Consider the following 26,742-nt stretch of genomic DNA (forward strand, 5'->3'; position numbering starts at 1 on the left):
CATACGAAAAACATGATATAAATCAAATCCAAGTCTTGTACTGAGGTCTTTGGAATTGGAGAGCAATGACAATAACTATTTTAAGCCAATAAAGTTGATAATGTATATGCTTTCTGTCAACCCAACAATGGTTAAAATCATCTTTTAAAGTAGAAAAACTCCACTGAGGAGTAAGGAAGTTTCACAGTTCTGCTCATTTTTAATCCTTGTTCATTGTTCCATGTTTGAATTTGACATTATATCTCTAAGAAAAGCCAATTTCAGGGTATCCAACATATTTGAGTGTTGGGCTTTTGTCAGGTTAAAGCAGGTTTCTGCTGCTTAACCAAAAAGTCTCTATGGACCTATTATTTGTATAATAGCTTCTTGATTTAAACTGATAAACTGCCGTCCTGCTTCAAAATACTAAGTAGTAATATTTTTCAGGGGAATATAGGAAAAGAATAACGGAAGCCTGCCTTCATAAGAAAGAAAGCTTGTCTTTCTATTTATATAGAAATGAAGATGCATAGAAAAACATATGTTCTTGGGGAATTAAAAATTTGTATCCCCACAGGATTCTGTCTTTTAGCTTAATACTTTAAAAGTTAAGTGAAGTGTTAGTTTCTCAGTCTTGTCCAACTCTTTGCGATCCCATGGATTGTATCCTGCCAGGCTTCTCTGTCCATGGACTTCTCCAGGCAAGAATACTGGAGTGGGTTGCCATTCCCTTCTCCAGGGTACTTCCTGACCCAGTGATTGGACCTGGGTCTCCTGCATTGCAGGTGGATTCTTTACCATCTGAGCCATCACGGAAGCCTAAAAGCCATGTATATACCATATGAATCTCTCCTTGGACTTCAGACTTCATGTTCTCGTAAATGGCGAAGTACACCAACTGGGTTAAATGTAGGAATGAAGAGAAGCATCATGTAATACGGCATCCATGGGTATTCAGACTAGCATTTCTTGGAAGTTTCTATATTTAAGCTGAAGGAGATAATTATCAATGTTAAGACACAGTTTTTATGTTTTGAGTAAACTTAGGATTCAGACATTAACTGTGAAAGAGCTACTTGTGTGATCTAAATTTATCGAGTCTAGTGTGTTTCATATTTACACAGAGTTCAGTTACTGCTGATTAAAACTTTGTTGAAGGTTGTAAACCACATTGTTAATCTTAAACGTACTGTGTCTCGATTTCTCTGCATAGCACTTCCACCATCATAAAAGCATCAGTGCTGCATTATGCTGCTAGATGAGACACCTGCCAATACAAAAATCTGACCCATTTATTTACCTACCGCATATTGTGGTTGGTTTAGTAAAAGGAGGTTTAATAAGCTATAATCCCCAGTGCTTATTACCTTAGTTCTGATGTAATCTTGATGTACTCTAATGTAGTAGACTGCTTGCCCATACTCAGACTGTCTAAGTTCATGTAAAAATTTGTGTTGTGATACGGCACAATGAAAAGGTTAATGAGACATTTGAAGTCTTTTAGCTAGAAAACTGCAGTCTTGTTTTCTGGTGAATTTTTTCAGTTCCCTTTTCCTTGGTAGTAAGCAATTTCTCAATAATTAGAGTAGTCATGTGAATCATCTTAAGGTCTTTTACATAGTGTATCTGTTCCATAAAAACTGAAGCTGTTCTAGAAGCCTAGTGGTTCACAGTTGCTTTAGTTTTGCGTTGTTGTGTGCCAGTGTGGTGTATTTTGTGCAAAGTAAGGTAAAAGGCCTTATCTTTGTTCTCAGCCTTTTATGATAGAGTTCTTATTTAATCGACTGCTTTGCCCATGACATTTGACAGGTGATGGCTCCTGGACCTCTGCTCCGTGAGAGCAGTAGGGGAGTTCCCTGGTGGCCCAGTGTTTAGGGTACTGGGATTTTAACGGCTGTGGCCTGGGTTCAGTTCTGGTGGAGAAACTGAGATCCCGCATGTAAGCCATACAGCGTTAGCAAAAAAAGTAACACTAGACTAGGGGGCAGACCCGGCCACAGAGAGATGGGTTCTTGGGCAAGTCATTTCCCTCCTGGGTTTCATTACCTTTAAAAGGAGAGGGTTAAACTAGATGATTTCTCATGTCTCTTCTACTCCTAAATTCTATGATTTTTAGGGAGAAAATCCCCTTCAGCATTCCTGGGATATATATCTAATAGTCCCAAATAATGTGAAACTTCCCTATTGACGATAAAGAGGGATGGGGAAGGCTACAAGTAAGTATATCTTCCTATTTTCTCTAATCTTAAAAGCTTTTCCCGGCAGAGAAGGGACAGTAATTAACTGACTTCTGCAGCTTTTGAGGAAAGCAAACCTTGCAGCTCCTCAACTCTTAATTTCTTCAGCAGCAATTTCAAATTCTCCATATCTTCAGACAGCTCTTTTCTGGGTTATATTTATTATTATTCATCATTTACCTTGAAGATTCATTCTAATTTCCCCTTTATCATCACTGAAATAAAACATTACCCTCCCGGGTTTGTTGCTGTGATTTAGCAAATGAGTAGTTCACACAAAGATGTGAAGGAATGATAGGGTTGACAGTATCACCTTGCCAATGGATTTTTCTGAACTTAGTAACCCAGATTAATTGAAATGGGTAGAATTTGAGTGTTTTGAATGGGTGCTTCTCTAGGTAATCCTAATCACTTACCTAGCTCACTAAAAAATAAAATATGTGGAATTAATATTGCAAATGCACATCATTCACTCACTTTTTCACTTAAAGAAGACCCCAGAATATTGCCTTCTCTAGTTGCGTATCTTTGAAATAAAAAAAACTTCCGGTTCAGATGATTTGAGTTTCTCCTTGAGTAATGTGATGTGCTTCATTTACTCAGCCATAAATCTGGACCCAGAAAACAAGACTAGTGTAACACAGCTGGGGCAAGTGCTAACTGTAAATTCTATGAATTTATCTTTCCTTGGAAGTCATTTTTGAAGTGAGTTTAATATTTCAGTGACATCAGTATAGAATAGATGTCTTGGGGACATGTGTCAGCAGTCAGTTCATGGGAGTTTTAGTCTTGATGTTTCCCTGATTCCTGTTTGTTTTCATAGGTTCTCTTTGTAAAGAGTCCTTTTCCGGCCAAGTATCTTCTTCATCACTCATGCCACTCACTCCGTTCTGGACTGTCCTTCAGTCAAATGTGCCTGTGCTGCAGCCTCCGTTACCTCTGGAGGTGCCGCCCCCTCCGCCTCCACCCCCTGAGTCCCCTCCTCCGCCGCCTCCGCCCCCTCCTCCGCCCGTGGAAGATGGTGAGATCCAGGAGGTGGAGATGGAAGACGAGGGGAGTGAGGAGCCGCCTGCTCCGGGAACGGAGGAGGACCCTCCACTGAAGCCCGCGGCACAAGCCACAGTTGCCACTAGCCAGGTGAGAACCGCCGCTTGGCGCTCGGAAGAGTGTGGGGCGCTGGGGCGTGACTGGTAAGGCTTCTTTTAGAAGAGGATACTTAACCAGGGCCTTCAGCCACTGACTGGAATCTCTTCATTTCAGAGTTCAGCCGATTCTACCATCTCTAGTTCTCCTTCCACTAAAGCGATAAAGAGAAAAGCTACAGAGATGAGCACTGCGGTAGTCCAGCGATCAGCCACCATTGGCAGTTCTCCAGTCCTCTACAGCCAGTCAGCTGTAGCTACAGGTTAGCACTGTGGCTAAAGTGTGTTTTCATCAGTGTATTTTCTTTGTTTTTTGTTTTTTTTTTAATTTTTATATTAGCTTTATTTTCAGAAGTCAAATTCTAGAAACAAGTCAAATAACCATAAAGAGAATGGATAAACTAACCGTGGCATATTGAAAAATGTCATATTTTTGTCAGTCAAAAAACAAAAAGCACTATATATCACTGATGAATCTCAAAGTAATTATGATATATAAAGGAAAGAAAAATATGGTAAATAGCATATGATTCCAATAATATCAATTCAAGAAAATGCAAGTTATCTATTTTAAGGAAAGTAAATCAGTGGTTACTTGGAAAGGTGAGAAAGGCAAGGAGATTATAGAACAAATGAGGTAAATACACCATGACAGATATGGTCACTATCAGGACTATGTGATAGTCTCAGAGGTTCACACCTGTGTCAAAACTTGTCAAGTTGTACTTTAAATACACTCGGTTTAGCAAATGTAAGTTATACATTGTGTGTGTGTGTTCATAGCTCAGTCGTATCTGACCCTTTGTGACCCAGACTGTAGCCCGCGGGGTTGCTCTGTCCATGGAATTTTCCAGGCAAGAATACTCTAGTGTGTTGCCATTTCCTCTTCCAGGGGATCTTCCCAACCCAGGGATCAAACCCTGGCCTCCTGTATCTCCTGCATCTCCTGCACTGCATGCAGATTCTTTACCGCTGAGCCATCAGGAAAGCCAGAGATATTATACCTTAGTAAAGCTTTAAAAAATAGCTCAACTTAAAGATCTCTATGCCCCAGTCTTTTTGACAGAGAAGTATGGCAACCATACACTCCATCTCTCTTTATGCCCTGGGGGGTGGGGGTGGTTGTCAAACCTGCATCAGTGCCAACAAATATGGTGAGTAATAGAGAACATTTCCACTGAAAGTCAACGGGAATGCTGTCTGGGTCACAAGAGCCACAGCCAGGGACTACTGCTGCTGCTGCTAAGTCGCTTCAGTCGTGCCTGACCCTGTGCGACCCCATAGACGGAAGCCCACCAGGTTCCCCTATCCCTGTCCAGACAAGAACACTGGAGTGGGCCGCCACCTCCTGCTCCAATGCATGAAAAGTGAAAGGTCGCTCAGTCGTGTCCGACCCCCAGCGACCCCGAGGACTGCAGCCTACCAGGCTCCTCCATCCATGGGATTCTCCAGGCAAGAGTACTGGAGTGGGGTGCCATTGCCTTCTCCCAGTGTATTTTCTTTGTTTCCAGAACTAGATGTCATAAATTAAAGACTTCTCTATGCAAAGACTGTTTATATGCTGTTTCTTTCAGTTACTGAAAACCACTATTAATAGTTTACATGCATCCTTCCAGGTTCTTCTTTGTGCATTTACATAACAGTGATTTCGATGTTAAGTACCTTAATGCTGAAACATTCAGAAATTCATAATTTGCCACCAGAAAATGTGACTTTTTTTTTAGGTTTGGTTTTTCTAAAGGGGAAAGGTACATTAGAATCGCTTTGTAGATAATCTAACTCCCACTTTCCTTTTCCTTCTTTTCTTGTTTTTGGCTTTGTCACAATGTCCTTTTTATAGTTGTTTCATTTTATATTTTCTATGTTAGGTCAACAAGCGGCAGGGGTTGGACACCAGACTGCAGGAGTTGGACACCAAGCAATAGCAGTTAGCCATCCGGCAACAGGAATGGGTCATCAGGCCAGAGGAATGAACCTGCAGTCGAATTACCTCGGCCTGGCGTCGGCTCCTGCACTTATGGGCTATGCTGAATGTTCTGTGCCGCTGGCAGTGACCGCTCCCACGCTGCAGCCGGTCCAGGCCCGAGCTGCTGTGCCCACCACTGCCATTATTGAACCTCCTCCTCCTCCACCTCCTCCTCCTCCACCACCACCACCACCAGCTCCCAAAATGCCACCACCTGAGAAGACGAAAAAAGGAAAGAAAGATAAGGTAGAGTACATAGCTCTTTAAATTTGTATTTAAAAATTTTGTTCTGTTGAGGTGATATTTAAAGTTTACATTCAGTAGCATTTAGTATATTCACACTGTGCTGCAACCACCCAGCCTCGCTGGTTATGTAACATTTTCATTACTCCAAAGGAGAGCACCTGCGCCCATTACGCAGCCACACCTCAGTACCCCTTCCCTTGGCCTCGGGCCTACCAGTCAGCTTTCCATCTCCACCAGGTTACCCACGCTGCAGTGGTGCATGTCTGGCTTCCTTCACTTAGCACAGTGTTTTCCGGGTTCATCCATGTTGTAGCTTTCATCAATACTTTGTTCTTTTTATGGCTGAATAACCTTCTGTTGTGTGTATGTACCACAGTTTGCTTATCCATCCATCCATTGATGGACATTTGGGTTGTTTCATACCTCTTTGCTGTTTTTTTTTTTCTCTCTGCTGTTGAGTACTTGTTCCCGTTTCTTTTGGGGGTGTGTGTCTGTGTGTATTTAGAAGTGAAATTGCAGGAGCATATGGTAGTTCTGATAACTGTTGGAGGAACCATTTTCCTGCAGTGAATGAGCCATTTTCCATTACCACCAGCAGTGTTGAGGGGCACTAATATCTCCAAGGGCTCACCAATACTAGTTACTTGCCATTTTCTGAAGGTTACCATACCAGTTGTGGCAGGTATGAAGTGGTATCTCATTGTGGTTTTAATTTCTGTTTCTCTAGCGAGTGAGTGAGTATGTTCAGCATCTTTCATTTGCATCCTTCATCAATGCGCCCACCATGAAGGTACAAGATCTTTTCGGGCCTTTTCTAGGCCTATATGTTCCCTGGACGTGGACTTGTATGTGGTTGGTTTTTTTTTTTCCCTCCTTTCCTCTTGTATATTTACTTTTAATTTTCCTAAGGATTTCACACTTCTTCTATGAGCTTTTTATGTTCTGTTGTATTCCTGTGCACAGAAGCATTTGCCCCCAACTGTCCAGATGACATCTGTCCCGCTGTGGTTTTCACAGGCCGCGACTGCCGCTACCTTTCATGGCTTCTAACCCGAGATCCAACATATACCACCATTCCTAGCTGACCTTGAAGTCAGACAACACTGAACCAGTCCTGAAGGCATCCACAGTCTGGAACATTTCAGACACCCCACTCATTTCCTTCCATCTGGAGTGAGGGAACTGAGCCTTGGGCCATTTCGTTCCAGCCATGCTGGGGAGAGTGTGGAACGAGGGCACGCAAACCTGCCCCAGAATCTCCTGCTGCTCTTGGTGCAGGTTTTTCTCGATTGGCTGTTCTCTTAGTTGCTGCAGAGCTTTGACTGGTTTCTAGAGTTCCCACAAAACCATCTTAGTCCGTTTCTTATTTGTTTATATAATATTTTCATGGGATCAGCAAGAGCTTGGAGCTTCATAGTCTGCCAGCTTTCTGACATCACCCTCACAGACCCTTTGAATTCCCTAAATCACCTAAAGAAACTTCCTCATCAGCTTTTCCCTTCCCAGTGCTGCTACTCCATTGTCTCAGCTGTCATCTTTTGCTCCAGGGGTCAGTGGGGCAAATTCTTTGCTTTACATGGTTCAAGGGACCTTCTTGAAGAAGTTTGAGTTACACAAAAAATAGAGTATTTCTGGATTGACCCGCTTGGACAAGCTGGTACCATGGTTCCAGAAATTATCTGGAAATGAAGTGCTCTGAAAACTCAACAGTGCCAGGATAGTGTCTTGAATGAATTGCTGTCCAGCTCACTGTGCCCCATGCAGCTCTCCCGAGCCAGCGTACTGTCGACCACCTACATGCCTTGTCTGTGTTTACCGGTCCCCCTACTGTTCATTTTTATGGAATCAAGGTTAGAGTGTTCAGTGCTCAGGAATCATTTCTCTTATGAAGCCTTCCTTGCCGCTCTTTCTTCAGTCTTCCAAGAGAGATAATCATCTCCACCTCCATTCGTTCAAGTAATTTTTTAGACAATCATACTCTTACGGTCATATAAATAATAGTTTTTTTAAAAATACGTTTACTTATTTTTTGGCTGTGTTGGGTCTCAGTTGTGGCACATGAGATCTGCACTGTGGCGTGTGACATCAGTAGTTGGGACACGTGGGCCCGGTTGCTCCACAGCATGTGGGATCAAACCTGCATCCCCTGCATTGCACAGCAGATTCCCAACCACTGGACCATCAGGGAAGTCCCTAAATAATAGTTTCAAAAATCTAGTATTCTATGTTAACATGTCATTTTTATGGACTTATTTGAAAGCAATGTTGCATCTCTTTGGTGTGACAGGCCATTTTTTAAAATGCACGATATGTGCTTACTTGAAATACCTGATTTCAAGAATATCTGAGACCTATATATTTTTTCAATCTTTTTGCTCAGGTTTTGTATGCAGTTTACTAGAAAAGAATTCTAGCCATTTAATCTTTTCCTCTGACTGCAAGGTTCCCCTATTTAAAATGTGTTCAAACAGCCAGTGCAACTCTGGATCCATGGTTTTGAATGTAACAAACAATGCCTAACTTCTAAAGCATAACTTACTTTCCCATGACAGATAGGAATCAAATACACTTTGAATTTACAAAATCGTATGGAAGTCAAAATGAAACCGCCATGACTCTACCTAGATCTATGTTGTTTCTAATCATATTTGCAGAAATCTGGCGAGAGGTTGTACTGCAGTGAGCCCTCTATTCATAGTGACCATTACGACAATAATTCTTGTTACTTCTTACTCAGTTGGTTGCATTCTGACCCAGAATAGGCTGTGCTTGGAGCTTCCTGGACGGGCGTGTGTGCAGTGGGTCAGATTGGACCACAGGCGCAATAACAGGATGGGATGTGGAAGGTGTGTGCAGCAGAAGGCTTAAGCATTGTACACGGGCATTTCCCCAGAATGTTAAAAACCTGTTATTGATAGTCAGAATAGGGTATTGAGCCAGGGAGGCAAGTAATTTTAAAAGACTGAAAAGATAAGCTTGTTTTCTCAACTCTTTCGGGTGGTTAATCACAAAATCTGTTTGTTTTAACTGTAGGCTTGGAAAACAGTTTGGGCCACTATACGTAGACCTCGTAAGAGCACAGCACTCCTTCATACCTGCCACTTGAGGGCCTGCTTGTTGTATTTAGAGTGTAACTTGGCCAGGATCTTCCCTGGTGGCCAAGTCTTCAAAAACACAGGGGGTGAAAATTAGTTTTTATCAGTGTCTAATATAATATTTCTCTAAATTCAATGAACTAATCACAAATATTAGAAGGTTTATTTTGAATACATACTATCTGTCAAGCATTCTAAGAACTTCATATTCAGTAACTATCAAAATCTCTGCTTTTGTAGAGCTTTTCTGTTGGGCTTGGAGAGGGTAGGGGGCAACTGGGTTGCAGAAACAGATAAGCAAATATATGTTTAACGTTTAAAAATGCAATGAAGAAAAAAGTGTCAGAGGACTGAAAGTGAGTGGGCTTTGGGAGGCAGTACTGTTTCATATAGTCTGGTCAGAGAAGGCATCTTTGCTAGAGCGCCATTGATCAGAACTCTGAAGGTAATGATAGAGCAAGCCATATTGTATATATAGCAAATATCACAAGGTTTTTTTCCTTAACTGTGAGATTCTGTGTTTATTATAGGCAATTTAGAAACTGAAGGTAAGCTAATAGGAGAAAATTGAATTGTAAGTAGTATCTTCTCTTAGAACTGATCTTATAATTAATGTTTTAATATTCCTCTTTGTTTTTTTTTTTTTTTTCATATTTAGTAGTCGTGTTTGACTCTGTTGGCTTTTTCCAGAAAAGTTATCATTTGTTTCTCAGCACTGTGTTTCAATTGATAGGAACACTACATCCATTTAAACTCATAAAAGGGTACATTGTAATTCTGAGAAGATAAGGGCAAGAGTTTTGAATTCCATAGAATAAGGCTAAAGGAAATTTTTCTGACCTGATTTCGTAAAATACCCCATTTACAGACAGGGGACACATGTATGCCTATGGCCAGTTCATGTTGTCATATGGCAAAAAACCATCACAGTGTTGTAATTCAGTTCAGTTCAGTTCAGTCGCTCAGTCGTGTCCAACTCTTTGCGACCCCATGAATCGCAGCACGCCAGGCCTCACTGTCCATCACCAGCTCCCAGAGTTTACCCAAACTCATGTCCATCGAGTCAGTGATGCCATCCAGCCATCTCATCCTCTGTCGTCCCCTTCTCCTCCTGCCCCCAATCCCTCCCAGCATCAGAGTCTTTTCCAAAGAGTCAGCTCTTCACATGAGGTGGCCAAAGTACTGGAGTTTCAGCTTTAGCATCATTCCTTCCAAACAACACCCAGGACTGATCTCCTTTAGAATGTTGTAATTAGCCTCCAACTAAAATAGTTTTTTTTTTCTTCTTCTTTTTTAAAAGAAAGAATACCCCATTTACAGTTTTTAGGTTTTTAACCAAGCTTGGTAGAAATTTTTGGCAAAAATTTAGAATGGTACTTGTGTTTGGTTGATTTTGAAGTTCACTTACTCCTTAGAACTAAGGAAGAGATCTTGATCTCATGTGAAGAACTTGTTCTCTTGTTTTATGTATTATATTCTTTCTGACCTTTAACCTTTGTTACAGGCAAAGAAAAGTAAAACCAAAATGCCGTCTCTGGTAAAGAAGTGGCAGAGTATCCAGCGTGAGTTAGATGAAGAGGAAAACTCTAGTTCCAGCGAAGAGGACAGAGAGTCGACCGCACAGAAGCGCATTGAAGAGTGGAAGCAGCAGCAGCTGGTCAGGTAAAGAGGAGGGCTCTCAGACGGGCAGGCTGTACTGCTTGCAGCTGTACTTGTAGAACTGTTGTATTCTTCAAGTGTTTGTTTTTATTTTATTTTGTTTCTTTACGGCGTGCTGGGTCTCACTGCTGCGTGAGCTTTTCTCTAGTTGCAGAGTGCAGGGGCTGCCCTCTGGTTGCAGTGTACGGGCAGCTCCTTGCAGTGGCTTCTCTCATTGCAGAGCATGGGCTCCAGGGCACATGGGTCTCAGGAGCTGCAGCTCCCGGGTTCTAGAGCACAGCTCAGTAGTTGTGGTGCACAGGCCTAGTTGCTCTGCAGCAGCATGTGGGATCTTCCCAGCTCAGGGTTTTGAACTCATATCATCTACATTGGCAGGCGAATTCTTTATCACTGAGCAACCACGGAAGCCCCCATGTTCTTAAAGTCATAGCCCTGATTTCTTTTTTTTTTTTTTTTAGCCCTGATTTCTTTACAAACTTACCCCCAAGCAGTTTTAAATTCATATAAATGTTTTTTTCCTATAAAAATTACAGTCTAGCTTTTTTCAAAGACATCAGAGTTGTAATCAGTTCAGTTCAGTCTCTCAGTCGTGTCTGACTCTTTGCGACCCCATGAATTGCAGCACGCCAGGCCTCCCTGTCCATCACCAGCTCCTGGAGTTCACTCAAACTCATGTCCATCAAGTCCGTGATGCCATCCAGCCATCTCATCCTCTGTCGTCCCCTTCTCCTGCCCCCAATCCCTCCCAGCTTCAGAGTCTTTTCCAATGAGTCAGCTCTTCACATGAGGTGGCCAAAGTATTGGAGTTGCAGCTTTAGCATCATTCCTTCCAAAGAGCACCCAGGACCGATCTCCTTTAGAATGGACTGGGTGGATCTCCTTGCAGTCCAAGGGACTCTCAAGAGTCTTCTCCAACACCACAGTTCAAAAGCATCAATTCTTCAGCACTCAGCTTTCTTCACAGTCCAACTCTCACATCCATACATGACCACTGGAAAAACCATAGCCTTGACTAGACGGACCTTTGTTGGCAAAGTAATGTCTCTGCTTTTCAATATGCTATCTAGGTTGGTCATAACTTTCCTTCCAAGGAGTAAGCATCTTTTAATTTCATGGCTGCAGTTACCATCTGCAGTGATTTTGGAGCCCCAAAAATAAAGTCTGACTCTGTTTCCACTGTTTCCCCATCTATTTCCCATGAAGTGATGGGACCAGATGCCATGATCTTAGTCTTCTGAATGTTGAGCTTTAAGCCAACTTTTTCACTCTCCACTTTCACTTTCATCAAGAGGCTTTTGAGTTCCTCTTCACTTTCTGCCATAAGGGTGGTGTCATCTGCATATCTGAGGTTATTGATATTTCTCCCAGCAATCTTGATTCCAGCTTGTGCTTCATCCAGCCCAGCATTTCTCATGATGTACTCTGCCTAGAAGTTAAATAAGCAGGGTGACAATTTGCAGCCTTGACATACTCCTTTTCCTATTTGGAACCAGTCTGTTGTTCCATGTCCAGTTCTAACTGTTGCTTCCTGACCTGCATACAGATTTCTCAAGAGGCAGATCAGGTGGTCTGGTATTCCCATCTCTTGAAGAATTTTCCACAGTTTATTGTGATCCACACAGTCAAAGGCTTTGGCATAGTCAGTAAAGCAGAAATAGATGTTTTTCTGGAACTCTCTTCCTTTTTCCATGATCCATCGGATATTGGCAATTTGATCTCTGGTTCCTCTGCCTTTTCTAAAACCAGCTTGAACATTTGGAAGTTCACAGTTCATGTATTGCTGAAGCCTGGCTTGGAGAATTTTGAGCATTACTTCCCACTAATTGTTCATCTTAGGCAAAGAGCTATCTTAACCCTGAGCATACAGGGGAAAATAGTCATCCCCATTTACCATGTAGCTCCAAGAGACCAATTTTTAATTTAACAAGATTTAAATATAGCTAACCTAAGTTTTTATTCTTTATTTTCATGATTTTTGAAGGTACACATACTGAAATGACCAACATTCCTTTAGTGTAACCAGTTGTTCAGTTATGGTGCATTACCTGGAGCATACTGGTAGTGATGCCAGATTTTAGGTTCATCTCCGATAGGTTCTAGCACTGCTCCTTCTGGCACTTAACAACATCCATAAATGCAATACTTATGGAAGTGTTTGAAGGAATTCCCTGGCAGTCCAATGGTCAGGATTTTTCACTTTCACTGCTGAGGGCCCAAGTTCAGTCCCTGGTCATGGAAAGATCTCCCCCATGGTGTGGCAAAAAAGAAAAATTGAGAAAGGATAGCCATCTTTGCTTCATAATTCAAAACATTTTCATTTTTAGATCCATAAACACCAATTGGAATAGTTATTCCAGTGAAGTCTTTGTTCCTAAAATACGTTTCTCTCTAGCCACTGCACACCTGTTTTTAGCATTTGTCCCACTTACAAACTTGATCAAGTACGTTTTAGCATACAGTAGCATAAAACGTGAAAACTTATGCAAATACTGTATTTCCTTTTTGACCCATATATTCACTCATTAATCTTGAATTTAAGAAAATTCATCTGGATTATGATCTTCTTAACACTCGTAGCCTGAAATTTTACTTATCCAGTTTTACCATCACAATTTGAATGTACAGTGCCGCTATCTCTTTGTATCCATCTGAATTATGTAATATTGAGGGCTGTCCCGGAGGAGACTGTGAAGATGTTGTCTCCAGACTTTACTTCCTTGAAAGGTGATGCACAGGATTTGGGGCAACACAGGAAGAAAACTGCAGGATGGTATTAATGATAATTTAGTTTTACTTGTGTATCATCCTTGTAGATGACTCCATTATTCTTGAGTTTTCTTACTATTTAGTCCTTTTTAGTGTTGCTGGGAATTGATTAATCATTAATTCCTACAGTGATGAAATAGTAAACTATTTCAAGATGATGGGAAGTCACAAAGATCTTGTAATTTATCTTATTTTAGATTTATAAAAGGGTCTCATGCACTCATTTTGGTTATTGCAAGATAGAATCTGAGTTTTTGTTTTGTCTTTGCTGTGCTGCACAGCTGGTGGGCTCTTGGTTCCCTGACTGGGCCCTCCACAGTGAGAGCACAGAGAGTCCTGACTACTGTACAGCCAGGAAATTCCCAAGAATCTTGAGTTTGGTTTTTGTTGTTGTTGTTGTTTTAAATCATAGCATACTATATGGTTTACCTGTGAACAGATAGCATATTGTTGTTGTTTAATCCCTAAATAGTGTCTCTTTCACTACCCCATAGACTGTAGCCCGCCTAGTGAATCTTGAGTTTTAATCAGTTTTTTAAATAATTGAATTTGAATAAGCCGTGGAAGATCAATGCTAATTAGAACTAATGAAAGAGGATCTCAAAAACATCAGGTCTACCCATCCCTGGTGGTATGTTGAGGGTTAAATATATCTTCTTAGAGGTTAAGTAAATAAAGCTAGGATAAAGACTCCTAACTCCTTGGAGCCAAGAAATACTTCTACAAGCATGTGTTATTTTCCTTCAGTGTAGCTTTAATGGTTACTAGGGAGACATAAAAATAAATATGCACTTAAATATAAATACAGCTGTAGAGCAGAGTATTTGTATGTGGTTGACCTATCAATTAAGAAATTTGATGAAAACTATTCTGGTTACTTAGCTGAAAAATTTGAAACTTTGTCATGAAGATAGATGCGATAGATCCAATTTTCAGCTTTAGTCAGTTTTTATTTGCTAGGAAATGAACAGCTCCATTCTTTTTTTTCAGTGAAGTAATCTGTCTGTTTTCACAGTGGCATGGCAGAGAGAAATGCTAATTTTGAAGCCCTTCCTGAAGATTGGCGAGCAAGACTGAAGAGACGAAAAATGGCTCCAAACACATAGTTTTTTACTTTTTTGTTACTGTGTGCTTTTTTTTTTTTTAATGTTCAGAGTCTTAACCAGTTTTACTGTTTCCAATAAACTATAAATGTTATGAGGGAGAGCATATGAATTTGCTGGGCAAGAGCATACAAAATTCCCCCATTTGTGAAATGTATTCTGTTTTGCCAAAAGGTGAGGTGGCTGAGCCATTTGACCTGGCTGCCTTTATTCTCACACTGGCAAACTCAGCATGTTAGGTACATCATCAGTCTGGACGTGTGGCTCATGACACTTCTGTAGAGGACTCATTGACGAGAAGGGAAGGATTTTCCTGCCTAATAGAGGCTCTTGTAGTTTCTAGTGTGGCACACTGTCTCTCGTTAACTTCTTCAGAACAAGTGCAATTAAGAAGGCAGCTCTATACTCTACCTTGCTTAACTGGGATTATAGGAATTTCCTTCTGACCTCTTGTCTTAGTCTGCCACCCCCAAAGTGCTGAGGTATACAAACTCATCCATGTTGTGCTAACAGACGGCCACACTCTCTAAATTTATAGAGTGTTTCTCACAAATTCTAGAACTGATAAAGATAGCTCAGTCGTTGCACATACCAGGTGACATATATAGATTTCAGTATAGGCAGCAGCAAGTGTTCATGCCTTTGAGACCCCCCCCCACGTGGGAGTCAATGCAACGAGCCACTGGATGTATTGCTGTGTCTCCATTGTCCTGCCTTGGTCCAGAGTTCACCTCCCATTTATATGTGAATGTATTCTCCATAAAATTCCAGTATTTAAAAAAGCAGTTTACTGTTCTGTACTTTATATTGTATCACAATCAGGTAAAAGTCACTTTAAACTGAAGAAAAAGCAAATTGTGTTTTAAAGCTGTTTGTATTTCTCCAGTTTCTGACCTTGTAAATTTGTATATATGCACTAATAAAGCCTTTTTTATACTTCTGATTGGTTATCCTTTTGGTCCTGTTTTGCCTGTTACTCCATGAAGATGTCACCAAGACTTACTTTGAGTCAGTCGTTTTTTCTAATCACGTAGGCGTAAGGCAAACATTGAGAAGCTCTTAGGAGAAAGAAGAGTGTCGGGATCTGGAGCCCGTTGCAGGGTGGGAGGATGGGGTTAGAAAACAGGACTCTAGTATCAGAAAATATGATGTGACTTAAGTTTTGGAGCTTGTGGTCTATAATATTAGCTTGTATTTAGCCTACTTAAATCCTGGAAATGACAAAATGTGGTTAATAGTGTGAAAAAAAAGGTGCTTTATACTCTCACTAGTTACAAGAGTTATATATAACTCATAGTCATGTAAAGTTAACCAAAGAACAGTAGTTAAAATTGTATTCCAGTATATTTATATGCAGCTAACTAATCAGTGTCATATATACTTGTGTGTTGGTTTTTATTTATACAAAAATCGGGGTGACCATTTTGTATATACATTGTTTTTCTTGTCATAGAGCACATTTCTGGAAAAAGGCTATTGACTAGTCATTAAAGCTTTTGCTTTTAACTGCCTAACAGTTAACCAGATTTCTAGGAATTGTTGACAGGAACTAAGTGCCTTTGTCCCTATCCTGCCAGACCAGAAGCATTTTTTTGAATCTGACAATTTGATAGTCAAAGTGTGGGTTTTACTTTGTTTCTTGTATTTTTCAAAGCAGAGGGTAATTTTTCAATTCTAGCTCTGGGATGGAGGGAATAGGTGGAAGAGGAGAAGCAGCTCCCTTTGAGTAATACCCAACAGTTTCCTTAAAGCTGAGAAACTTTTTTTTTTGGCTGCCCCATGGAGCATGCCGTAGCTACCCACCAGGGATCCCACCTGTACCCTGCAATGTAAGCGCGGTCTCTTCTTAATCACTGGACCGCCAAGGAAAGGAACAGTGGAAGTGTTAGTCACTCAGTCGTGTCTTACTCTTGAGACCCCATGGACTGCAGCATGCCAGGCTCCTCTGTCCATGGAATTCTAAAGGCAAGAATGCTGGAATGGGTTGCCATTTCCTTCCCAGGACCGCCAAGGAAGCCCCCATCAATGCAATTTCTAATCCCCCGAGTCCGGGCTGCAATACTCTAATGAAAAGAGTAACAGTAACAACCCGGGCTGCAATACTGTAGTGAAGAGTAACAACAAAGCCTTGGTACTGCAGTCGTCCACTTTCCCCTGGTTCCCCACACAAGCCTCGGAGGCAAGGCCTGGCTCCCGGAAGCGCCAAGCCGCCCCGCCTTCCCGCTTCCGGTTCTCGGTTGCTAGGCTACCGGCGCCCCAGCGGAAAACTGGCTTGGCGAGAGCTCCGCAAGGGCGTCCTCGGCCGGGTGCGCGGCGGGGCCTCTGCCTGCGGGTGGTTACCCCCCGCCTCACTCACGCTCCTCTGTCGCGGCCGGCTCCGTGCCCAACCCCTGCTGCCCCGAACAGTCCGGGGCGCCGAGGCGGTAGCACCCTTCCCCCTGGCCTCCCAGGAAATCTCTACGCCCCATCGCTCGACTCTCCGGGAAACTGCCTTCCGCCACCTTCTCCCTGACCAGGAAACCCCGGACCCCTGAATTCAGTTTTCGGAGCCCCTGACCTTTCTTTTCCCACCCTCCCCGAGACGACTCCTCCGGACTCCCCTCCCCTTTTCTTTGACTGTCCAGCGGCGTCCTGGTGGTGGGCATCCCCCTCAACCCGGAAAAGGAAGCATGGAGCCGGCAGGGGTCCTGGCGCCTCGGGAGGAGGAGGTCGGAAGACTAACCACCCTCCCAGATTCCTCAGGTGCCCACCCGGGCCTCATGGCGGGCCCTGGTTTAGAGGGAGGGTGCCGCGTGGGAGCTGCGGAGCGGAGGGAGGGGACGGGAGTGGATGTCGACAGGTGACTTCATTTGTCCTGCTCTGGTTTATTTTAGCTCCTCCTATGTAATCAACTGCCCTTTTGGAAATTGGGCAGGGGCTGTTGCTGGGTGTCACTAACTGGTCTTCAGCATACCATGCAGAAGTAACATGTTCCCAGCATTGGAACCAGAGCTGAAGCAGGAGGTCGGTACCCACTCCTCTCCAGAAACCCAGTACTAGCTCAGAAGGTATATTCTGTTGGCACCTTTTTCTGGCTAGAGATCTTGATCCCAAAGGTAGAATCATGTGCACAAATGTCTTTCACATGGTTTGTTTTTAGAAGTTCTCAGGTGTGGCGTCCTCTGCGACCATGCTTGTGTACCTTTGTTAAGAGTCAGTATCACTCTTTTAACAGGCTGTTATAATAATGATTATTATGAAAACATTTTCCTGATTGAGATGGTTTGTCCTTTCACAGACTCTTCCTGATCCCTATGAAGACTTTATGTACCGTCACCTCCAGTACTATGGCTACTATAAAGGTAATATCTCGTTCTAATCCAGCATCACCTTTCCTGGGTCATTGAAGTACATTGTTGGATCAACTGAGAGAGTTGTGCTTGGATAAACTAATAACGAATTTTTTGAGCAGCGTTAATGGGAAGTACTTCCTTTCCCCACTAATATGCTCTGTCACTTCTATTGAGTGTCCGTTTATACAGAGGTCTGTCTGTCTGTCCTTGAACCACTACCACCCTTTCTTAATGACATGACATGGCATTAAAATAGTCTTGATATCTGGAAAGAAATGTCATCCCATATTGTCATTTTCAGAAGTGTCTTGGCTAACCTTACTTTTTTTTTAAATTTAATTTAATTTTTAAACTTTACATAATTGTATTAGTTTTGCCAAATATCAAAATGAATCCGCCACAGGTATACATGCCTCAGGACGAGGCACCTCTTATCCTGAGTGCTCCACTTCCACTCTGAGCACTTACCCTGACTTGGTCATACAACTGCTGGGTTTTTCCTGCCTCCCCAGCCCTTCCTTTCTACTTTAGCATATGCCTCTCAAGTCTTCTCCTCAACGTGAAATGGAGAAAATTATGTTTAACTCACAGAAATTGGAACGCGAAAGCTCTTTGGAAAATGGGCTATATTGGTTGTAAAGGCCTGTGGTCTGGCAGGTGGTGACTGGAAGGCAGTTTGCTAGTAGTAATTGTTTGAGTGTTGACCTCAATATTGGATGTGACCAACTAGCCTTCAGCATCTTTCACTAAACTGCCTGTTCTTAGCTCAGAGAGGCAGTTTACCAAACTCTGCTACGCACCAGCGCATTTGGAAGAATAATCCTCGATACCTGTTGAATGGCTCTTTTGGAAAAAGAGAGGATTTGATACCGGACTGCTTGCAAAAGGAGAAGCGTCTATGTGAGTAGTAATCGGTGTCATATGTCCCTAGAATGCTTAGTCCCTTGAGCACCTGCTCCTGAGGTTGAGGAGAACATGGCCTGACGTGGGAGAAGCCAGGGCAGCACCCTTGAACGCTGTTTCTGACATCACTCAGAAATGTTTATCTTAAAAAAAAAAGAAAAATTTTAAATGAAAAGAAAAATAACAAAACAAAAAAATATTCTGTAGATCTGCTTTGGATTGTAGGTTTAAAGTACCGTGTATTCTGCATGGTCTTCCTCCAAATTGTTGGAAAATTTGTTAAAACTCTTCTGTCAAGAGTAACATGTTGATTTTTTTTCATGCAGTTTTTATGGATATATTTATTAAGGCTCTTTGCATAGGAGTGGTGGAAACCAATCCAAGCTAACTTAAGCAAAAACAATTTTTTACAGGGATTCCACAAGTTTTTTCTAGAATCCGAGGGTAGGAATGCAGTTAAATTTCTCTCTCAATACGTATCCAAGCAAACATCAATTCACTTCCCTTTACTGCACAACCTTCCTCCCACACCCCCTCCCCTACCCCAGCGGCAATCCTCTCACTATTGAAACAGCCTCATCATTGGTTTCTGGTTCCATGATGCCCCCTTCCAATCCACTTTCCACACAGCAGTGTTTTGTTTTGTTTTGTTTTCTTTTTATGTGCAAATCTGATTGTATCCCTTTTCTGGTTAAAAATCTTTGAATGATACAAGACCCAAAAGCTATAAAATATAACACTGATAATTTTTACAGCAAAACTTTATGTTGAGGAAAAAGTTCCATTAGTAAAGAAAAATAACTGAAAAAATTTTTCGTGAGAAATATTGTCAAAGGATTAATTTCCTTAACAAAATAACTTACAAATCAATAAGCAAAAGATGACCAAATAGAAAAATGGACAAAGAGCATGAGCAAGGAGTTGGTAGAAAAGCAAACACAGCCAATGCAACATGCAGCATGGGCTCCCCTGGCGGCTCAGTGGTGAAGAATCCGCCTTAGTGCAGGAGACTCAGGAGGTGCGGGCTCGACCCCTGGATCAGATCCCCTAGAGGAGGAAATGGCAACCCACTGCAGTATTCTTGCCTGGGAAATCCCGGGGACACGGGAATCTGGTGGGCTACAGCCCTAGGGTTGCAGAGTTGGACACGACTGAGCACACAGGCGTGTCCAGGGATTAATTTTCTTAACAAAATAACTCTTACAAATCAATATGTAAACGATGACCAAATAGAAAAGATGGACAAAGGACATGAGCAAGGAGTTCATAGAAAAGCAAACACAGTCAGGAAGCTTTTTGAAAAGATGCTCAATTTCACCCCTAACTAAAGATACAAATCAGTATGTCAAAGTACCATTTTGTAAATTATGAGACTTGGGCAAAAATATTTTTATGATTATACCTAGTAGCGGTCAGGAGATGGTAGAACACCCTCCCACGCTGCTGTTAGGAATGTGAATAGATAGACTTAAATTTTTTTATTTATTATTATTATTATTATTATTATTTTTTTTTTTACTAAGCAGGCCCGCCCCTGCTTAGCTTCCGAGATCAGATGAGATCCGGCGTCTTCAGGCTGATATGGCCGAAGACTATTATTATTAATTTTTGGACTGTGCTGGATCTTCACTGCTGCACGGGCTTTTCTCTAGTTGCGGCAAGCAGGGGCTACACTCTAGTTGGGGTGCGTGGGCTTCTCATTGTGGGGGTTTCTCTTGTTTCGGAGTGTGGGCTCTAGGGCGCGAGGGCTTACGTCGTTGTGGTTCACGGGCTCTAGAGCCCTGGCTCAATAGTTGTGGCACACAGGCTTGCTCTTTCTGCAGCATGTGGGGTCTTCCCACATCAGGGACGGAAGCTGTGTCTCCTGCATTGCCAGGCAGATCCTTTACCACTGAGCCACCAGAGAAGCCCCTAGACGGACTATTTTAGGACGGCAGTTTGGCAATAGGAGGGAAATATTAACGGTACTTAACCTTTGATGTAGCAGTTCCGTTTTCATGTTCAAATATGTGTCTTACACTTTTGCTCATCCCTGTGCTCAGAAGGCTCTTCCATTCTGCGTCCCGGAGCTCCTGGCTGGGAGTGGAAAGGCCAAGGATGAGCGAAGAAGACTGTCAGGGTGGGGTGGCGCAGGGGCCAGCTGACCCCCCACCTTCAGTCCCCTCCTGTCCCAGTTTCTGATGCTTGAAATAACATTAATAAGAAACAGTTGCCTGTCTTCATATAGTAATAAAACCATAAAATGCAAAATCAGCTACAGAAGTAACACAACAATGCAAAGGAATTTTAGAGTATAATTGGTACCCTGACATCTTCCAACCCCCACCCCCATTTTGGTCATTGGAGTGAGGAAGATATTTTTCTTTATCTTTGTAGCAAACCATTTATTGTGTTGTTTTTTAAACCAGAAAAGTACAAAAGAAGTAAAAAAGGAATGAGTTACAATATACTTGTTTCAAAAAGGGAAAAAGAAGGGGAGAAAGAAAGCGGGGGGGGGGGGGGGGGGGGGGGGCGGAGAGGAGAGAGAAAAAGAAAATATACATATAAGGTTAGAAAATCCAAATGGTAGAAAAAACACAAAAGGAAATTAAGAGCTCTCCCAGCCCCACCCTTAATATAGCCACTACTGTAATCTTTTTTTTTTCAGGAAAAAAATTATACCCTCAAGTATCTAGATATTTTTTCTTTCTGATTGCTCATAGAGGATCCTCTACACAAGCTTTACTTTGGCTTTTTTTTTGTTTAATATACGCGTTCCCTATGAGCACAAAAAAATATCTACCTCACTCTTTTTAAGAGCACCAACTTATTAATATCTATTAATGAGTTTTCCATCTCGTTAATATGTCATACTTATTTTAACTTCCCTTTTGATGGATGCTTTGGTTGTTTGCACATTTTTACTATTTGAGCATTACTGCAGGGAGCATCTCTACATATGTATGCTGATGAGCTTTTGTAAGAAAATCTATAAGGTAATTCCTAGCAGTGGGATTGCTGAATCAAGGGTTAGTGTGTTTTAAGTCTTACTGCTGCTAAGTCACTTCAGTCGTGCTCGACTCTGTGCGACCCCATAGACGGCAGCCCACCAGGCTCCCCTGTCCCCGGGATTCTCCAGGCAAGAACACTGGAGTGGGTTGCCATTTCCTTCTCCAATGCATGAAAGTGAAAAGTGAAAGTGAAGTCGCTCAGTCGCGTCCGACTCTTCTCGACCCCATGGACTGCAGCCCACCAGGCTCCTTCGCCCATAGGATTTTCCAGGCAAGAGTACTGGAGTCGGCTGCCACTAAGTCTTACTGGACACTGCCAAATTTGCTTTCCAGAAAGATTGCACCAAATTTGCCTTTTTGTCCTGAGGTTCTGAGGGTAGTTGTTTACTTAAACCCTTGTCAGGGTGAGTGTAAAACAGGTAAATGCTTTTCCTCTCTTAATTAGCTAAAAAACTGATATCTCTGTGTCATTCTGATTTACATTTCTTTGAGTGAGATTGAGAGGTTTACCATCTTTTCACATGTTTGTTGCCTCCCCCACTGCCCCCATTAAACAGTATGGGAAATGTGTAGACATAGAAGTGCAGGGACCCAAAGGTGGGGGGACGGAAGGGATGGGGGGAAAGGACAGAGGAAAGAAAGATCCGTAGGACAAACCAGGCCTCTTCCTTCCTCTTTCCAGGGCCTAGCTGTCTACCTTCCACTGTGCGCAGACAGACAGGAGCTATGAGCAGAGGTACTGCACGTCCTTCCAGGCCAGAAAATGCACACTCCCTTGTGGGAATGTGTCTTCTCCCTGCTGCCCACCAGCGCTGGGAGGCGCCACCCCTGGAGCCTTTCCTTCCCCTGCCCTTTCTCGTCATTCTTCCTCCCATTTCCTTCCTCTGCCCTTTCTCCTTGAAACCTTTCTTTTCCTCCCTTTTCCCTCTTCTTTATTTCCTAAGAGCTCTTCTCTCTCTCCTGCCCCTCTCTGCCTCTACTCTCTCCATCCTCTCTGTTTTGTAAGTGTCTCTGTCCTTTGAATGATTATAGCAAGAACTTGAAATTCAGTTTGTAGATTGTTACATTGTAGTTAATAAAGTTTTATGTCCTTTTCTAAAATGCTGGTGGTCAAATTGAAAGTTGTGGGTTTTTGGTTTTTTTTTTTTTGCCTCTCTCTCTAGACAAAAATAGCATACATTAAGTAACTTTTATTTCCAACCCACTGTTGAAATGTCTTCAACCCATTAACTTTGATTTAAAAGACAAAACAGTTTCTTCTGACTTACTCTAAACCTTTACATGTAAGTACTTTAGAGCAGAATTTTAGCTTAAGTGTTAGTGTTAGTCGCTCAGTCCTGCCCGACTCTTTGGGACCCCATGGACTGCAGCTCACCAGGCTCCTCTGTCCATGACATTTTCCAGGCAAGGATACTGGAGTGGGTTGCCATTTCCTCCTCCAGGGGATCTTCCCAACCCAGGGATCAAACCCGGGTCTCCTGCACTGCAGGCAGATTCTTTACCGACTGAGCTACAAGGTAATTTTAGCTTAACGTTTTATAATTTCAATATTGTCAGCCTGGACTAAATCTCTTTGAAGGAGAAAGATGTCATAGGATTGCATATCTGTGATAATATTTTAATACAATGCTTAAAATTCCTTAATTGTTACAGTTGAGCAGTAAAATTGTTGCTCAAAAGGAAAAGGAAACTGCTCACTCCTTACCTTTCCCTTTGGCAGATTCTCTTATGCTGAGTTCACCGTTTGTTAAGAGCAGACAGCTTCTTTATGATGACATTGGCGAAGTAAACCCGCATCTCAGAGAACCCAGAGATCTCTTTGCTCTTTTCTCTGGCAGCACGCTGCTACAGGCTCCAAGGTGGCCAATAGAATGTGAGGTCATCAAGGAGCGCATTCATCATATTGGTAATGTGACTTATGTGTCATGGCCTCGCTCTTCTGATAGTCTGTATGAGAGTTTTAAGTTCTGTGCATAGTAAAGTACAAGGCAGGATAGATTCACTATCTGTTAGCTCACTCGAAAATGCTTAAGCTCTGAGAAACTGATACACACTCCCCAAAGTCAAAAGTCACACTAATGTTTAAATTTATTCATAGGTATTTTACTCTTTTTGATGCAGTTGTAAATGAGAATGTTGTCTTTTCTTTCATTATTCATGTATAGAAATGCAACAGATTTTTGTGTATTGATTTTGTATTTTGAAAAATACAAAATTTGTTATTAGTTCTAACAAGTTTTCTGAATTTGTTATTAGTTCTAACAGTTTTCTGATAGAGTCTTTAGGGTTTTCTATATATAATATATGTCAGTGGTAGTTGTACTTCTTCCTTTGCAGTTTAAAGAGCTTTTATTTCTTTTTCTTGCCTGATTGCTCTGGCTAGGATTTCCAGTACTATGTTGAATAAAGTGATCAGAGTAGGCATACTTGTAGTGCTCCTGATCTTAAAGGAAAAGCTTTCAGCTTTTCACTGTTGAGTATGATGTTAGCTGTGGGCTTGTCAATTCATGGCTTTTATTATTTTGAGGTGGTCCATCTATACCCCCTTTGCTGAGAATTTTTGTCATAAAGGATGTTGGATTTTGTTCAGATGCTTTTTCTTCATGTGTTGAAATAATCATATAATTTTTATCCTTCATTTTGTTACTGTCATGTATCACATTGGCTGATTTGTGAATGTTGAACCATCCTTGCAACACTGGAATAAATCCCACTTAATCATGGTGTATGATTCTTTTATGTATTGTTGAATTTAAGTTGTGTCTTTCTATGCCCTTGGCTTTCATCAGTGGCTCCTGTACTTAAAATGGTAGGAAGCTGCCCAAGTCCCATATGAGAAATCTTTCAGAACGTAGTACTAATGAAAAAACCTTGTTTCCTCTGGAGAAATTGGTATACTTGTTCCTTTATAGTAATAAGAAAAATGTAGCTGATCGTATTGTCCTGACTTGGAAGCTCAGGGACACATTTTGTAGAGTTGTTGCACCAACTTTCTAGCTTATTTTTAAGTGTTATACTTCTGTTGTATATGCTTTTTGTTAAAAATTTCTCCATAGTCTTTATAGAAAGAAGCAAGGTATAATTAATTTACAAACACACTGGAAACTTAGGATTGGAATTTGATTTGATTCAACCAGACTAGCCATTTGAATAATCATTATTATTATTTTATATCAGTTCTAATAAAGTACCTTTTATATTATTTCTTATTTTGTGCTTTTTCAATGTCTTCTTTCAGAGTGGGTTCCACCTCAACCAGAATATTTCTATCAACCTACAGGAAATGAGAAGATACCAGAAATTGTAGGAGAAGAAAAAGGCACAGTTGTCTATCAGTTAGATTCAGGTATTGTTATCACACCAAACAGTGAGTAATTAGTCATGACCAAAGTACAATAAACATATTTTCTATAATAAAAACGATTTTCAAAAATCCATTGTTTAGTGGTAAACTGAGTGGTAGCCCTGAAATTCATAACTGATCAGTTTTAAATATGTAATCACTTTTTAAAAAATGATATAGAACCTTTTCTTAATAGTTCTGAGTCCCTTTCATCTCTTCTTCCTTATTGTTCTTCCTGAAAGTCGGACGTTGGCTCTTTGGGGAATTGCTCGTCTTTTCTCACCTGCTTTGCCACAGTGAGTGCTTTGTAGTTTGTGTGTATGACTGGCGTTTATGCTGTAGTCTCCTGCATTAATTTGCAGGCATCCTGTTGGTGTAATTCATGTCTTTTATAAAAATGTGCTGGACACTGTGCCCAAGAACAAAATACATATTCTTTTCAAGGGTACATGGTAAATTCCCCAGGATATACCATGTATAAGGTTATAAAGCAAGTCTTAATATGTTGAAAAGGATTGAAGTCATACAAAATATATTCTCTGACCACAGAAAAATTAAATTAGAAATCAACAGCAAAATGAAATCTGGGAAATCTACGAATATTTGCAAATTGAATAGCACATTTCTCTTAAGTAACCCACAGGCTAAAGAAAACATAAGTGTTCAAAAATATTTTGAACTGATTGAAAATAAAACCACATATCAGAATTTATGAGATGTATCTAAAGCACTGCAAGGTCAGTTTATGACTTTAAATGCCTGTATTTAAAAGGAAGAAAGATTCCAAATCAATTACCTAAGCCTCCACCATAATAAATTAGAAAAATAAGAGCAAACTATGTCCAAAGTGAGCAAAAGGGGACTCCCTGGTGATCCAGTGGTTAAGAGTCTGCCTACCAATGCAGGGGACATGGGTTTGACGGTCCGGGAAGATCCCACATGCCACAGAATAACTAAGCCTGCGAGCCGCAAGTGCTGAGCCTGTGGTCTAGAGCCCAGGCACCGCAACGAGAGCAGCCACGCAGTGAGACGCACACGCCGCAGTGGAGAGCAGCCCCTGTGACCGCAGCTGGAGAGAGCCGTGTGTAGCAACAAAGGTCCAGCACAGCCCTAAGTAGATAAATAATTTTTTTAAAGTGGGCAAAAGGAAGGAAATAATAGAAAAATGGAAGTCAGTGAAATAGAAAAGTAATATAGGAAACCAAACCAGGGGTTGGTTCTTTGGAAACATCAACAAAACTGACAAAACTGTAGCCAAACCGACCAAGGAAAAAGGAGAGGAGAACACAAATGATCAAAATTAGGAGTGAAAGGGGACACAGCCATCAACTCTACAGAAATCAAAACAATTACAGAGTAATGCTATTAACAGCTTTCTGCTAGCAAATTAAGCAACACAGACGTACAGGAAAAGTTGCTGGAAAAAACACATATTATCAAAACTGACTCAGGAAGAAATAAAAAGTCTGAACAGATTATAACAAAGAAATTGAATTAGTAATTCAAAATCTTCCTGGGAAGAAATCCCTGGCGCAGATGGCTTAACAGGATTTATTTGAATTGTACCAAACATCTAAGGATGAAATAGCCCTAATTCTTCAAAAACTCGGAAAACAGAAGAGGAAACACTTCCTACCTCTTCCTTTGAAGCCAGTATTCAAAGCCAGACAAAGGCATCACGAGAAAACTATAGATTAGTATTCTTCATGAATATAAATGCAAAAATCCTCAACCAAATACCAGCAAACCAAATTCAGCAGCATATTGAAAGGATTGTACACCATGACCAGGGGAGACTTGTTACAGGAAGCCAAGGGTGTTTCAGCATAAGAAAACTGATGTGACAAACCACATTAATAGAACAAAGAGGGAAAAAACTACACAGTCATCTCAGTCGGTGCAGCAGAAGCATTTGACAAAATCCAGCCTTTCATGATAGCATTCTGAAAACTGGAAACCGAGAATTTCCTCTGTTCAATAT

At 41.5% G+C, this 26,742-nt stretch overlaps 2 protein-coding genes across 10 annotated transcripts in view; both read left to right on the plus strand.

The window, feature by feature from the left end:
* Positions 1-15,136, plus strand: part of FNBP4 (formin binding protein 4) — a 31,611-nt gene extending 16,475 nt beyond the window's left edge. The window contains exons 13-17 of the mRNA XM_006057399.3: positions 3,040-3,353; positions 3,477-3,621; positions 5,227-5,570; positions 10,170-10,327; positions 14,106-15,136. Of these exons, the coding sequence (XP_006057461.1) occupies positions 3,040-3,353; positions 3,477-3,621; positions 5,227-5,570; positions 10,170-10,327; positions 14,106-14,196 (1,052 nt within the window). The 3' untranslated portion in view covers positions 14,197-15,136. The remainder of the gene's footprint in view (positions 1-3,039; positions 3,354-3,476; positions 3,622-5,226; positions 5,571-10,169; positions 10,328-14,105) is intronic.
* Positions 15,137-16,417: 1,281 nt separating this feature from the next.
* The window catches only part of AGBL2 (AGBL carboxypeptidase 2), a 29,921-nt gene continuing 19,596 nt past the window's right edge, over positions 16,418-26,742 (plus strand). For 2 of the 9 annotated variants that reach the window (XM_044929117.1, XR_006545216.1), the window contains exons 1-7: positions 16,418-16,935; positions 17,067-17,196; positions 17,471-17,534; positions 18,291-18,425; positions 22,101-22,154; positions 23,139-23,324; positions 24,657-24,764. In XM_044929117.1, the coding sequence (XP_044785052.1) occupies positions 17,161-17,196; positions 17,471-17,534; positions 18,291-18,425; positions 22,101-22,154; positions 23,139-23,324; positions 24,657-24,764 (583 nt within the window). In that variant the 5' untranslated portion in view covers positions 16,418-16,935; positions 17,067-17,160. Of the gene's footprint in view, positions 16,936-17,066; positions 17,241-17,470; positions 17,535-18,290; positions 18,426-22,100; positions 22,155-23,138; positions 23,325-24,656; positions 24,765-26,742 lie in introns of those variants that run through there. The other 7 variants (XM_006057391.3, XM_025266050.2, XM_044929115.1 and 4 more) reach the window with 7 other exon arrangements.

Source organism: Bubalus bubalis, chromosome 16, assembly GCF_019923935.1.
Source record: "Bubalus bubalis isolate 160015118507 breed Murrah chromosome 16, NDDB_SH_1, whole genome shotgun sequence".
Classification (NCBI taxonomy): Eukaryota; Metazoa; Chordata; class Mammalia; order Artiodactyla; family Bovidae; genus Bubalus; species Bubalus bubalis.